The 14,324-nt window shown below is 48.4% G+C and overlaps 1 protein-coding gene and 1 long non-coding RNA gene across 3 annotated transcripts; one reads left to right on the forward strand and one right to left on the reverse strand.

The window, feature by feature from the left end:
* Nucleotides 1-1,048: 1,048 nt before the first annotated feature.
* Nucleotides 1,049-12,344, forward strand: LOC125725506 (protein CBFA2T2-like). Of its 2 annotated transcripts, none has more exons than XM_049002453.1 (10): nt 1,049-2,118; nt 2,710-2,948; nt 3,521-3,610; nt 4,806-4,987; nt 5,307-5,554; nt 7,541-7,626; nt 7,968-8,160; nt 9,037-9,105; nt 9,910-10,100; nt 11,059-12,344. In XM_049002453.1, the coding sequence occupies exons 1-10, from the start codon at nt 1,665-1,667 to the stop codon at nt 11,338-11,340; spliced, it is 2,034 nt and encodes a 677-aa protein (XP_048858410.1). In that variant the 5' UTR covers nt 1,049-1,664; the 3' UTR covers nt 11,341-12,344. The 2 variants fall into 2 exon arrangements, with proteins under 2 accessions (XP_048858410.1, XP_048858411.1); XM_049002454.1 differs by having other exon boundaries at nt 1,050-2,118; nt 2,752-2,948.
* LOC125725510 (uncharacterized) lies at nt 4,030-7,971 on the reverse strand. The gene is made up of 2 exons (XR_007387512.1): nt 7,618-7,971; nt 4,030-4,592 (listed from the first exon to the last, which is right to left on the reverse strand). It is a non-coding gene; the product is annotated as an uncharacterized LOC125725510 (long non-coding RNA).
* Nucleotides 12,345-14,324: the final 1,980 nt, after the last annotated feature.

The raw sequence follows: 14,324 nt of genomic DNA on the forward strand, positions 1-14,324 counted from the left end.
CCCCCCCCCCCCCCCCAACGCTTCCCGCTATTATCTTTCTTGTTTAACTGAAAAGGTGACGGGTGGCTGGCAGGACAGTTAAGCAAATGCTGTTTGGACCAATATTTACTCTGGATGGGTGTAGGAACAAAACCAGGTCTCGCTGCAGTGACGATGCTAAACAGGGAGACGTGCTTTTCTTTTTATTGACAGGCATTATCCGGTACAGCTGCGTGATGGGGGGGCGGGGGGGTAGGTCGTCCATTAGCCAGACCTGTGTACGGCAACACCCCCGGCAACTGAGTATCATTCTTTTCTAAAACGGGAGCCATTCATTTCCAGTGTCCCACCACCACCGCTGGCCTGTGCTTAGTGTTGCTGACTGTCGGCTTTTGCTTTCGTCAAGCTCATGGTGCGTCGTCTGCGGCCGGGATGAAGTGCGTCGTGTGGTTGCCGTAGCGACTGATACGGCTATGAAGCGGTGTCTGGCTTGTAAGTGACCTCGAACACGGGGGATTCAAGCGGAGATGTTCCTCAAGTTCCTGCGCGGTTCTCCTGTGCCGCTCTGGCCTCCAGGGCGTCCAGATCGTGGGTCTTGTTTGTATGCTGTGCGATTCAAGCACAAAGCATGTTGGCGTCCATCTGCACAAACCCCCCCCCCCCCATTCCTTAAACGTGGCAGGTGGGGCGAGCGAAGCAGCGGCCCTTGGCCGACCCATTAAGAGGCGCTGCTGGAGCACCAGGGGAACCGTCAGAGCCGGGAAAGGCGAGGCATCTGGGGCTCAGGTGGCGGTGATGGGGGGGGGGAGGCGGAGCTGTCCGATAACGGGGTGCAGCGATGCGTGCTGCCACATGCCCCATCGCCATGGCAGCGCTCGCGCGGGTTGCCCTTATCTGAGTGGATCTGCGCGCGGATGCGAGCACTCCCGAGACTGAAGTCGCGGGGACTCGGTGTGTCTGATCTCTGTACGATGCTGAATATGGTTCTTCTCTTTTTGTTGTAGTAAATTGTATGGCGTCGTCCAGTATATTTGAGGCTGGTTGATTTTTAAACTGGACTTTCACTAGTTCTGAAATCATGCTGCTTCAGAAAGAATGGGGGTGTAGTTTGCTCTGAATCAATGATGGGTTATGATTAATGACTCATGGCACATTTTATATGATCAAGTTCACTTTTAATTGATTTTGAATTGCTTACTTATTTGTTGTGTGCCGTGTCTAATCAGCATTTTTAAACAACTGTTACTCTTCGTTTGCATTTGTTGAGTCTCCTCCGGCTATGAGTTGGTTAGGGCTGGCTGCTGGTATTTGTTCATGCACTATGGCAAAACATCATTCAGATTTTCACAGCAATATGCCATTTGACATCTGTCACAGACACTTCTTGAAAGCATGAACATGAATCAGTAGCTGTAGCTTTTCGTCTAGTCTGGAGTTTTCGTGCTTGATACCGATCACTGCAATAAGATGCTGGATGCATTGCACCCAAGAAAGTCAGCGGCTGAAATTTAGCGTTTCAGAAACGTTCAGAAATGTATTTTTTGACACACTCTGTTATTAAAATGTATCTTTTAGAGCTTCTTCTAATGGATCTTCGTATAGATCAAAGTTAGATGGCATCCAGTTAATTCCTGGAACAAGGCTTTTCCTATCCCATTTTGTTGCGTGTCGCATAACAAGCATTTATGGGAGGAAAACTCTGCTCTGGTATTGCTCTGGTGTTGGCGCCCGAACTGAGTGACTCAAACCCATCTTGTGTGTCTGATTTTTATTTTATTTGTTCATTTTTTTCCCCCTTTCCCCTCTGGATGAGAAGGCTTTCTGATTGTTTCCTTTCCAGCACTTACCCGCTGTTTCGATCAGTTGCGAAAGCCGTGTCCAGGCCTGATTTGTCTGGAATGAGGTCATGGAAGAAGCCGGGGAGGTCTTTGTGGCCCGAAAGGACTACTCGTTACCTGTGGGCAATCACACGGCTAATTCTGGGCTCGCCCCTTTCAGACCGAGACAAGAAGAGGTCTGCCATGCCTGGTTCTCCTGTGGATGTCAAAGCTCATTCCAGACCAGCGCCTTCTGCTATGCCCCCTCTGCCCTCTGCCAACCCCAGCGGGCCTCGCCCCGTCTCCTTCCCTTCTGCCACACGTAAGTCCCGCCTCCCTCTTCTGGGCTGCCCCTACAAACATCATCGCTTCAGGAGAACTTCTGTCCAGGAGACGCAGTGATGGATCATTAGACCTGTGGGCCCCAAATTGTGGAGTGGCAAATAATTTGGAAAGAGTTACAAGACCCTCAAAATATGCAAAAAAAAATAAAAATAATTCACCTCACCTGCAAGCTTGACAGATTTTATTGGTAGCTATTTTAGTGTTTTATCATTTTGCCCCCCCCATATGGAAAGGTGTTTTTTGAGGGGGTCTTTTGAGAGCCACTGCATTACACATTCTGATTCAGGCACACTTTGACAATTTGTACAGACATGACTGCCACAGCGCTGTTAGACCAAATTTAATTTTCAGTATTATTTGTTTTGTCTTGTTTGTTTAACGATGGGAGCTCTTTGGCAGTCTCGGTGGGAATTGTGCTATATAAAACTGAATTTTATTAAAGCCAATAAGCGCAATTACTTAATCTTGCGATGCTAGATTATAAAATTGTGTAATTTTTGTTCTTCGTACCACATCGCCAGCAATGTGGCCAGTCACCAGACGAACGCTTATTCATTTCTTTCCTTAGTGACCAATGGGATTAATAACTCCCCACCTACTTTGAATGCAGTTCCCTCCCCGCCCCAGCACTATAGCAACGGGCCGGCGTCATCCTCATCATCTCTGGCCAATCAGCAGCTGCCCGCCACCTGCGGGGCCCGGCAGCTCAGCAAGCTGAAGCGTTTCCTGACGACGCTGCAGCAGTTCGGGAGCGACATCTCGCCGGAGATCGGGGAGAGCGTGCGCAGCTTGGTGCTGGCGCTGGTGGTGAGTGCTTGCAGGGGGCGGAGCCAGCACTTAAAGGGGAATTCCACCAATAATGGAAGATTTCTGTCACGTTTGGTTCAAAGCCAGGGCGTGTCCTACATACTCGGGAAAATGGCAAACATAATGTGAGCAGAGACACCGCACTCTGTTTTGATAAGAGTTTCACCCTCTTGTGTCCTCGCGAGACATTTCTTTCTGTGCCGGAGGTCTGCAGAGAATGAAATATGTGTAATCTGTACAGCATCGCTCTTACGGTTTCGTCAGTTGGCCTGAAACGTCTATTGAAGTGCTTATCGTATCTCTGTCTAGTGGTGTTGGGGTCAAGGCCCAGTGTCTGAATCTCATTTTATCGTAAATGACTGAAAGGCTCAGTGGCAATTCTGCGAAATAGAAAGTAAGCAGAAATGGAAAATCTATATTTTTTAATAGGAAAAAAAAAGATTTTGGGTGACTGCGGCACAGCGTATGGCATTAGGTTTCGGGGGGGACTGCTCTTCACGCCTGCGACCCCCCCGTATTTTTGGAGGGTTTTGCTAAAGCCTCGGCCTGCTTTGTGTCCTTTTCCGTCGCAGAACTCCACCGTCACCATCGAGGAATTTCACTCCAGACTACAGGAGGCGACTAACTTCCCCCTGCGGCCGTTCGTCATCCCCTTCCTAAAGGTACAGCCTTCCTGCTTTTGCCAATACACCCCCCCCCCCACCATGCCGACCAACAACCCCGTTTATGATTGTAATGCAACATGTGTTCCACAAGAACTTTCATCAATGTCATCTGATTCCTATATGCCCCAACTAAGAACTGTCAGAGAAAATGAGTATTTTCAGCATGTTTTGTTCGTGGATTCCGTCCTCTGAAATCTGCCAGTGTTCTGATTTCGCATATAAAAAATCTACGGGTTCTCACTGGCTTATGTGTCCAGGTCGGGCTCAACACACGAATTTAGCCACAACAAATTCTCAACAAAGACCGACCTTTTGGAAACGGAACACGTCAATGTTTTTTTTTTATTATATACATAAAAAGGCACTGCTCATTACCTGCATTTGTGGTCAAGCAAGACTTCTAGGTAGGCAGCTAATTTACAAGATTGCTGTAATAAAGTTTAATGTAAGAAACATTTAGGCTAGTTAACAGGCAGTTTGCTTCACAGTTTAACATGACATCTGGAGAATGTGACACTGTCCCCAATCAGAATGACATTTTTTTTTTACAGCGGAGAAACGCGGCAGTGAAGTTTAGACAGTATGTTTGTTTTTGTGCCATTTCATGTCCTTTGAGCATCACATTTGGTCCACACTGGGGCCTTAAAACTTGCACCCCCTGCTGGATGGATGGGTAAAGGACACGTGGCAAACACTGCCGGGGCCGATCCAACAGGGTGAAAAAGCAGGCCATAATAGTACAGGCGAGGGCCTGTTTCTCATTACACAGAGTGCTTCCACACACCGGGCCCCGCGGTGCAGCTCCGCGGTGCTGGACGGCTTTACTCTGGCACTGACCTTGTATGAGCAAAAAATCTGAACCATTTCAGTTTCCTCCTAGGCCCCGGGCCCAATCGGGTCAGTCTGGATTTCTGCCACCGCAATCCAAATGTCGTGAAACCCCAAACCGTTTATTAAGAGCTACGGTGTTGTAATTTCCCTGAAATGCAGAGAGAGAGAGAGAGAGAGGGAGAGGGACAGAGAGAGAAGATGAAACTCTTGGTTACATTTACCAGATGCCATTTTTGCAGGTCTGGTAGACAGCGGGGTGAAGCTACAGTGCCTGGCTCGGGGGGGTCTGCTCATGTTTTTTTCTATTCCCAAGCATCCCCCTCCCCTCTTCATAACGCTGTCCATGCCTCCTGTTGTTCAGGCCAACCTACCCCTCCTGCAGAGGGAGCTCTTGCACTGCGCCCGGGCCGCCAAGCAGACGCCCGCCCAGTACCTCTCTCAGCATGAGCACCTGCTGCTCAGCACCACACTGGCATCGCCGTCCGACTCCTCGGAGCTGCTCCTGGGGCCCGGCGAGAACGCCAAGAGACACAGCCCCAGCACGTAAGCCCCCTCCCGGCCGTCCGGCCGTTAGGCTCTTCCAGCATCCGTATGCAATCACTCCCCCCCCCCCAACATACCCCATACAGTCAGACCAATGAAGAAATACCAATAATAAAATATTAGCATTCTGCTACTACTGAACCCGCTGAAAAGGAAATATAAAAAAAAATACAAGCTCATCTTACATATGTAATCTCCCAGAGTTAATGGCAGCTCTTTTTAAATAGTTTGGAACGGTTAGATTTAGAACATTTTATTAGATTTGGAACATTTGATTCAGTTAGGGCAGTGGTTCTTATGTTTGGACCCGTGTCCGCAGGGCTAAAGAGAATGGCTTTCACGAGAGGCCCCCAGGTCCCCTGGAACCCCCTGCTAAGCGCATCTGCACCATCAGCCCCGCCCCCAGGCACAGCCCTGCCCACCCCCTGCCTCTGACTGGCCAGCTGCACCCGACGCCCCCGCCCCTGCAGCACTACGCCCTGGAGGACATAGCTGTACCACACCTGTATCGCGAGCCCCAGAGGCTGCTGGAGCTGCGAGACCTCAAGGACAGGCCGCGCCTCTCAGGTAAACCAACCCTTCCCCAGGAGTCATCACCACATACGGCTCAAACTCGGTGTCTTTATCTTTACCATACAAGTAGAGCATTACGCTAACAATGCAATGGTTGTAAGTTCAAATCCCAGGGAGCACAAATGTACTGTAAGTCGCTTCACATATAAGCATCAGGTAAATGAACACAATTGTCAAAATGGAAACCACAACTTGTAAGGTGCCTGTGGTTTGAAGCTGCTTATATGTTAGTCACACACACCTGTCTTAACATGATAGAAAGATGTATGTTGATGGTCAGACTATTGACAATAATTATGGTATAATGGGTGCCATAATCCAGAGACGTGGTGCTTTCCTCTCACAAACATCCGATGACTCAAGCTGTTCCGCTTACTGATCGTGATGCATCCCGGCTGCCTTGTGCCCCGTGCTGCCTGGGATCGGCTCCAGGCCACCCCTAACCCCGACTGGGATAACTGGTCGGAAGACTGACGGCTGGGATCAATGTGTGCTGTCAGTCGCTGCTTTAACCTGCTTCCTATCAGCTTCTTTATCAGCTGCATGCACTGCATTTTCCTGTCGATATTTTGCGCAGAGATGCTGCTTCCAGTCTCACGGAGAAGCTGTGCTGCTTTAGCGCTTGTCTGACGACGTGCTTGAAGGCCTCACCTTTTAACTGGGTCAGGCTTTTGAAAAAGAGGCTGTCTTGGATAAAATGCAAGGCTTAAGAGCCAGGGCCAATTCTGGGATTCCACAAAGGAATACTGGATGGTCCACCATCCCCATGATTAAATTTGATGAGTGGGAGGGTGGGGGGCAATTATTTTCAGGGGGTCTGAGACAAAAAAAGCCCCTGCATTAATAGGATGTACAATCGCCTATGGCGCAAGAGTTGCACGTGTATAAAGTTTCAGCATCATGAATGCGTCAGTCTGGAATAGGTGATATAGGGTTAGGCGGCGGGAGGGTGGGGGTACGCGGGGGGGTGGGGGTACGCGGGGGGGCGACTATCGCGCCTGTCAGCCTGCCTGTCTCCGTGCCGGAATGCCGGAGCCCCAGACAGTCCGGCCGCACACCAGCAGCCCTGTCAGCTCCGGGTCGGCATGCACACAGAGTGGAGGGGTTTGGGGGGGGGGGGGGGGGGGGGCGCTGACAGCTGACTCCCAGATGTGAGCTGGAGCCTGGTGCCAGGGGTCTGGTTCTCATCACAGACCTTCTCCTCTGGAGTGGAGCCCTGATGGAGGTCTGCTGTTCCGAGGCCACCATGTGCAGAGCTGCGCGTCTCCGCGCCAGCAGAGGAAGGTGCTCCAGTGCCCAGAAATGGAAAATATTATTCACCACGCCTAATGTGGGGGGGGTGGCAGTGCTGAGTGATAGCTGGAACCCAGAACGCATGAGGTGTGTCCTAAAATGAGGGCACTTTTAATCAGCCTCATGTACGCCGAACCCTTCAGTAATTCAAACAACAATATACTCAAGTAACTGGAGATGTTCGGTTTCTCGCCGTTTTGGTCCAGATGGCGAATCCGGGCTAAAAGGAGAAAGATTAATGATTTAGTTTTTCTTTCGATTTCAGTTTCTTTTGGTTTCGGGGTGGGGGGGGGGGGCGGTTCTCTGTGCCGTTTCCCCAAACGTGACCCATGAAGGATTTCACCCCCGTTTTCTCACTTAGAGAGTGTGAACAGGATGGCTGAAGTCACACCATTTTTATGGTGTGTGTGCGCGTGCCGGTTTGCACTTAGCACATTGTGGGGACCAAATGTCGTCACCATACTGTCAAATCTGTTACTTTTTAGCTTCTGAGAAAAATTGTTCAGGTCCCCACTATATAAATCTCAATTTAAAAATATAATTCTCAGTTAAAAAAAAAAAAAAATCAATGAATGTAATCATGGTTACTTATGGTTAAGGTCAGGGCTGGTTCTGGTGTTGGGATTAGGGCTATGCCCACAATGATGGGACTATATGAACGGTGTGTGCATGTGTGTTATTAACCAGGCACCAACGGAGCCTTCCGCGAGGAGCCCGTGGACCACAGGCTGACGGAGAGAGAGTGGTCAGATGAGTGGAGGCACCTCGATCACGTAAGAGCCGATCCATCGGCCGCATCCAAGACCTGCAGGGGCATGAAGGAAACATGATCCTTTGTGTGTGCAACAAATCTGGAAGCCAAAGAGAAAAATGCTAAAGAAATTGTTTATATACTGCAGCCGATATTCTTATCAAATGCTTTGTAAATACTATACATACATATATAAATGATTATAATATTTAGCAATATGCCCTACATAGTCATTTAAGGAAATATTCAGCACTAAATAAATACCCATAAACTTTACAACTCATAAAGGGATACCGAACGGGACTGGGTCCGCTGCGCGTGGGCGTCTGTGTTCTGGCTTCTGACGCTCGGCGCCCTGCGCAGGTGCTGAACTGCATCGTGGACATGGTGGAGAAGACGCGCCGCTCAGTCAGCGTGCTCCGCCGCTGTCAGGAGGCCGACCGGCAGGAGCTGCACTATTGGAGGAGGCGCTCCAGTGAGCAGGAGGAGGCCGGGAAGAGCGGCTCCAGCTTCCCCAAAGCCCAGAGCCCGCGGCTGGGTGAGGGAGGACAGACCGGTGAGAGCCCACCGTCGGGAGGGACACTCTCTGCCAGGCCGAAGGGGCAGTATTAACGACACAGGTGCAAGCGGCTAGTAGAATTTAAACCTACTACTGACAGGATGAAATCCCGTCCTTAGTGGCCAAGGCAGCACAAGCACCCGCATTTTCTCTCCTGACCATTTAAGACAGGAATTAGTGAAATATTCTTTAAAAATAATGATTCAAAGTGAAGGAGTATTTTTTTTATAAATTTTTTTTCTACGTAACATGAAAAGGTTCTCTGGGCTGAAGCTAATGTAGCATAGTTCCAATTTTTCCTTTTTAAATTCATTATCAATAATAGTTCTTTATCATCGCGCATTGAAAATCGTCATTCTCTACGTTGTGATCCTCTGTACTTATGAATGTTAATATTTAGATCCGCACGGGTGACTTGGCACAAATAAGCCTCATATTTCCCCCAAAATGAAGGTAAACTATAAGGAATCTTAAAGCTTGACAGCACCAATAGCTAGAATCACAGTTCCGCTGTAACCATGTTGTGGGAATTCGGCGTGCAGCATGGAGGCATTGAATCTCCCCCCCCCCCCCCCCCCCCCCCCCCCCCCCCCCCCCCCAAGGGGAGCGCGGGCGGTGCTGGCACAGCAGAGGGGGCTGGAGCTTGGTACATGGTACATGGTTGCGGCAGGTGCCAGTGGGTCCGATCCAGCTCAGGACAGAAGGCAGAGCTGTCGTCTCGCAAAACAAGCCCCGCTCCCCAGCTCCAAGCCATCTGCCAGGCTCCCCTGTCCAAGCGGGCCTCGTCCGCGGTGCCCGTCACGTGCCACCCACCCACCCACCCACCCACGACTGCAGGGCCTCCTAAAAATGCCGTTTCTTCTGCCCCAACAGAAAACCAGAGAGACTTTGTGCTGAGGCTTGGCTCTGCGTACGTGCCGGACGAGATTTGGAGGAAAGCTGGTAAGATTTTAGTGGGGGTTGGGGGGGTGGGGGGGGGCATAGGAGGCTTCCAGACTGCCTCCTGCTCTCTTGAGGGCCAGTCTGTCTGATCTGAGATCAGTCATCTGGTCGCCAGGGGCTGAGCCATAGCTCTAAACAGGCTCTAGATGGATAAGCGGGAGCCTGAGCGGCAAGGCCGCGGTGCCGGTCCTGTGACCCGCCGTTTCCGCGGGGCATCTCCGTCAGGTGTCACCTTAACCCATTTGGGTTTCCCCCAAAACTGCGCTCACACTCACAGACACGATCTGTTCAGTTTTGGACTGATTTTGGTTTAATCATTCCTAATTGTAGAAAACCTCACAATTATTATGTATAAGTCAGATGTAATACTGACAATTAATCATAAGCTAAACTTTTAAAGCACTCAAACACTTTAGCCCCAACCTACACACATACACACAGGTTTGTAATTGTATAACTATATCTCTCCAGTCATTTGTATGGGGAAAATTCACAAGACTTTGTGGGGACCAGAAAAGTCTGGCAGATATTTTGCCTTCTAATCTGTAAATCTGTATTTTCATCGTCTTGGACTGGACTGATATGGCGATTTTAATAAAATTTTAAATTTGCAACAGTCTTGTCTATATCAGAAAGTGAAGGTTAATAAATAGTTTTCCAAACATTTGTTGATGGTTGACATGATGCATGATGCTGTGTAAAGGGTAACCTTCCGTGAACCTGTAGCATAGCAGGGGAGGGGTGTTCTTCTGAACTAAGGCAGGACTATAACAGCAACCCCCCCCCGCCCACCCCCCACCACAGAGGAGGCTGTCAATGAAGTGAAGCGGCAGGCAATGGACGAGGTCCAGAAGGCGGTGGCTGAGGCCGAGCAGAAAGCCTTCGAGATGATCGCTGCCGAGAGGGCCAAGATGGAGAGGACCCTCGCCGAGGCCAAGAGGAAGGCCACCGAGGACGCCTTCCAGGTCATCAACGAGCAGGAAGACTCCAGCGAGGTGACGGTCATACACACACACGCCCACCGTCACACGCAGAGGGAGTCCCCCACAAAAACCTCCAATCTAGAAAGGGATATGTGACCCACGTACTGCACGAGGACCGGTCCTCCATGTCAATAAACCAAAAGAAGACTTAAGCTGGAAGTTTAATAAACATTTGTACACGAGTCCAACGAAATTCCTACTGACGTGCATCTATAAGCAGGGATTGACATAACTGGTACGCAAGTACGAATTCATCTGTAAAAACTTTAATTTGTACTTCATTTGTATAGAGGTTAAAATGCACGATAATTTCTTGTCATATCGGCGCAAATGCACATAAAACACGTACGCATTCACGCTGTCTCAATTGATTATCGCACGTATCGCTTTTAAAGGTGAATGCATACTTGCATAGCGGTTATGACAATCCCTGCCTTTAAGACAGGAAGAACCACAAAAAATAATGTCAGGGTAGCAGAATACTCTACACCAGTGATTCCCAACCGGGGGTACGCGTACCCCTAGTGGTACGCGAGCACATTACAGGGGGTACGTGGAAAAAATTTTTATATTTAATTTCCCTGATGATGGGTAAATATTATCAGCCATTCCATTAGCTGTGCCCTGGTATAGAAAGAAAATCTATCTGGGATGTGTTGCTTAATGAATTAAATGTTCAAGTTATGGAGATTTAATAAAATGTTTTAAATTTGATAATCAGTTGTACGTTCTACTTTTATTGAATCATCAACACATTTGACAAAGGGGGTACTTGTGGTATGAGAAAATCTCTCAGGGGGTACACAATTCAAAAAAGGTTGGGAAACACTGCTCTACACACACACATTCAGAAGAGATAGAGGCATGGATAATCGGTCAGTTATTCACCTGAAGCTTGCAAACAACAGGGCTGTGTAACTCCGCCATGGAAATGCATTGCAATGACAGTCTGTTGGGTTTCACTTTGTAGTGCTGCTGGAACTGCGGGCGCAAGGCCAGCGAGACGTGCAGCGGCTGCAACGCTGCGCGCTACTGCGGTTCCTTCTGCCAGCACAAGGACTGGGAGAGACACCACCTAATCTGCAGCCCGGGCCTGCAGGCCCAGCCCAAGGCCCACTCCACTGCGGCTGCCAGGGCGACCGGGAAGGCTGACAGTGCCCCCACGCCCAGCCCTGGCACAGAGAAGGTTCCGGTCACTTCCAGATCCTCTACTCCAACACCTGTTCCTGCTCCTGAGACCAATGGACACTAATTCAAGTCTGGACATCCAACAGGACCTGACCAACAAGGATATTCAGCTATCCACCATTGTGGTCAAAAGGAGCTTAAATGGGTTCTGGATCCAGGATTTTGAAAATCCAGTTTTAAAAAACAGACTGTGATCCCTCTTAAGACTAGGAAGAGGGGACCCTCCATCCTCTGTTGGACACATGGATGAGTCAGTGTCTCTATCTCGTCTGTGGAAAAAAAAATCTAGATTCTGGGCAAACTGAAACACGGGACTGATAACGACACAAGGTTTGAATTTTCACGTAAAAATCCTTCCGCATCTGAAGCTGTAACGTTAAGAACTTCCATCAGGGTTTCCCTTCGTATGGTCACTGCATATTCCACATATCAGCTTTATCGTTTGTATATATTGCTGAGAGAATTAAATCAACTTGATGCTGGCCTTATAATTGCATCTATATTGACCATGCATATTTCACTGAAAATGATACAGATTCTGTACTTATCTTTCAAAATGATAATCTGTCATTCATATCGTATGTCCTCAAAGAGTTACCTTTGGTTTCCCCATATCCTGTGTTTGTTTTTAAATCAGTGGTCGCTCCGGAGATTAACTGGACATAACTACCCTAATGCTAAATATTATTATGCTTCAGAGATTACTATATTCAGGTATACAAAGTAAGTTTATGCCACCGAAATATTCTGGTATGTTTTTCGTACCTGCATGTTGCCACACGCATCAGAAATACAGAAACACCTTACCTTATGTTGATATTATGTGAAGTTGTGTTCAGTTGTGCACAAAAAATGCTCACTGCCGGGAAAATGACATGGGAATGATGTACAACACAACTGGCCAAGCTAACTGTTCGAAGAACCAGGTCAGAAATTTTATTTTTAAAACGGTACCACTTTACTTTTTTTGTTGTTGTATTTTTCACAGTTTTATTGATCTCAGGAGGATATTGTACATTTGGTTTTGTTTATTTCACTGTTAAATAAAATAAAAAAATATAGAATGTCTCCTACATAATTTATTTTTGGATATAAAATATGAAAGCACATATATAGAATTACTGTCTGTTGTTGCCATTATGTCACGACCAACACGATACTGGATATGTTCGTTGCCATTATGTCACGACCAACACGATACTGGATATGTTCGTTCGCTTTAGTCACGACCAGCACGATACTGGATATGTTCGTTTGCTTTAGTCACGACCAACACGATACTGGATATGTTCGTTTGCTTTAGTCATGACCAACACGATACTGGATATGTTCGTTTGCTTTAGTCACGACCAGCACGATACTGGATATGTTCGTTTGCTTTAGTCATGATCAACACGATACTGGATATGTTCGTTTGCTTTAGTCACGACCAACACGATACTGGATATGTTCGTTTGCTTTAGTCACGACCAACACGATACTGGATATGTTCGTTTGCTTTAGTCACGACCAACACGATACTGGATATGTTCGTTTGCTTTAGTCACGACCAACACGATACTGGATATGTTCGTTCGCTTTAGTCACGACCAACACGATACTGGATATGTTCGTTTGCTTTAGTCACGACCAACACGATACTGGATATGTTCGTTCGCTTTAGTCACGACCAACACGATACTGGATATGTTCGTTCGCTTTAGTCACGACCAACACGATACTGGATATGTTCGTTTGCTTTAGTCGTTACTTAATGCCTCTGAAACCATCCTTTAAAAGATTCATACCAGCATAGCTTTTATGGTTTTGCTTTGAGTGTTATTGTGGATCTGCAGCCAAATATAACAATTATGATTAATTTGAATCTTATCTTAATTTGGCTGGTAAGGGAAATACCCGTTTCTGGCAGGGACCTCTGGAGGTGTGGAGTGGAAGAAAGGCTGCCAGGGCTGTAGTAACTCTTCCAAACTGTAGATGGCAGTGCAGCCAAGCAAAAGATTAGGCTCACACGTAATGAAATAATGAAGACCCGAGATGAATTTGGCCATCAAAGGTATTCCTCCAAAACATGTCACATCAGAAAACGATGGAGAACATGGAAATACTTTTGTAATAGTGTTTTGGTGGGTTTTATCCCATAGTCTATGGGCAGTGGTGTCTTAATGGTTACGGGAGAACATTGAAAGATTGCTGGATCAAATCCCCGACCAGCAAGGCACCACTGAGATACCCTGAGTAAGGTACTGCTCCCCGGCCGCTGAATTAGCTGCCCCCTGCTATTTCACAATGTCACATAAGGGTTAAATGCAGAAAACACATTTCATTGTTGTGCACTGTGCTCAGTTAATGCCGGGTGCCGTGCAGGCCGTCTCAGTTAGCGCCGGGTGCCGTGCAGGCCGTCTCAGTTAGCGCCGGGTGCCGTGCAGGCCGTCTCAGTTAGCGCCGGGTGCCGTGCAGGCCGTCTCAGTTAGCGCCGGGTGCCGTGCAGGCCGTCTCAGTTAGCGCCGGGTGCCGTGCAGGCCGTCTCAGTTAGCGCCGGGTGCCGTGCAGGCCGTCTCAGTTAGCGCCGGGTGCCGTGCAGGCCGTCTCAGTTAGCGCCGGGTGCCGTGCAGGCCGTCTCAGTTAGCGCCGGGTGCCGTGCAGGCCGTCTCAGTTTGTGCCGGGTGCCGTGCAGGCCGTCTCAGTTAGTGCCGGGTGCCGTGCAGGCCGTCTCAGTTAGTGCCGGGTGCCGTGCAGGCCGCCTCAGCTTGTGCCAGGCACTGTGCAGGCCGCCTCAGTTTTTACGTGATTCACAATTATTTCATAAACTTTTCACAAATATACATTTTTGACTAATTATTCCAGCAGATTATTTAAAGGTTAGTGGGACTTTTTGCTCCCCCACCCCCTTGACCCAGAGCCTGAGGAACACTGACCTGGTTCCCCCTCATCAGTGGCCCTGATTAGCACCTTCTGTATTTTAAGAACATAAAAAATTTACAAACGTGAGGAGGCCATTCGGCCCATCGAGCTCATTTGGGGGGTATTTTATTTGAATACCAACAGTAC

This window comes from Brienomyrus brachyistius, unplaced genomic scaffold (assembly GCF_023856365.1).
Source record: "Brienomyrus brachyistius isolate T26 unplaced genomic scaffold, BBRACH_0.4 scaffold68, whole genome shotgun sequence".
NCBI lineage: Eukaryota > Metazoa > Chordata > Actinopteri > Osteoglossiformes > Mormyridae > Brienomyrus > Brienomyrus brachyistius.

Coding starts and splice junctions, on each gene's coding strand:
- LOC125725506 (XM_049002453.1), top strand. CDS start 1,665: ATGGGAGGAAAACTCTGCTCTGGTATTGCTCTGGTGTTGGCGCCCGAA. Junction 3,611..4,805: donor TCGTCATCCCCTTCCTAAAG/GTACAGCCTTCC, acceptor CCTGTTGTTCAG/GCCAACCTACCCCTCCTGCA. Junction 7,627..7,967: donor AGTGGAGGCACCTCGATCAC/GTAAGAGCCGAT, acceptor CGCCCTGCGCAG/GTGCTGAACTGCATCGTGGA.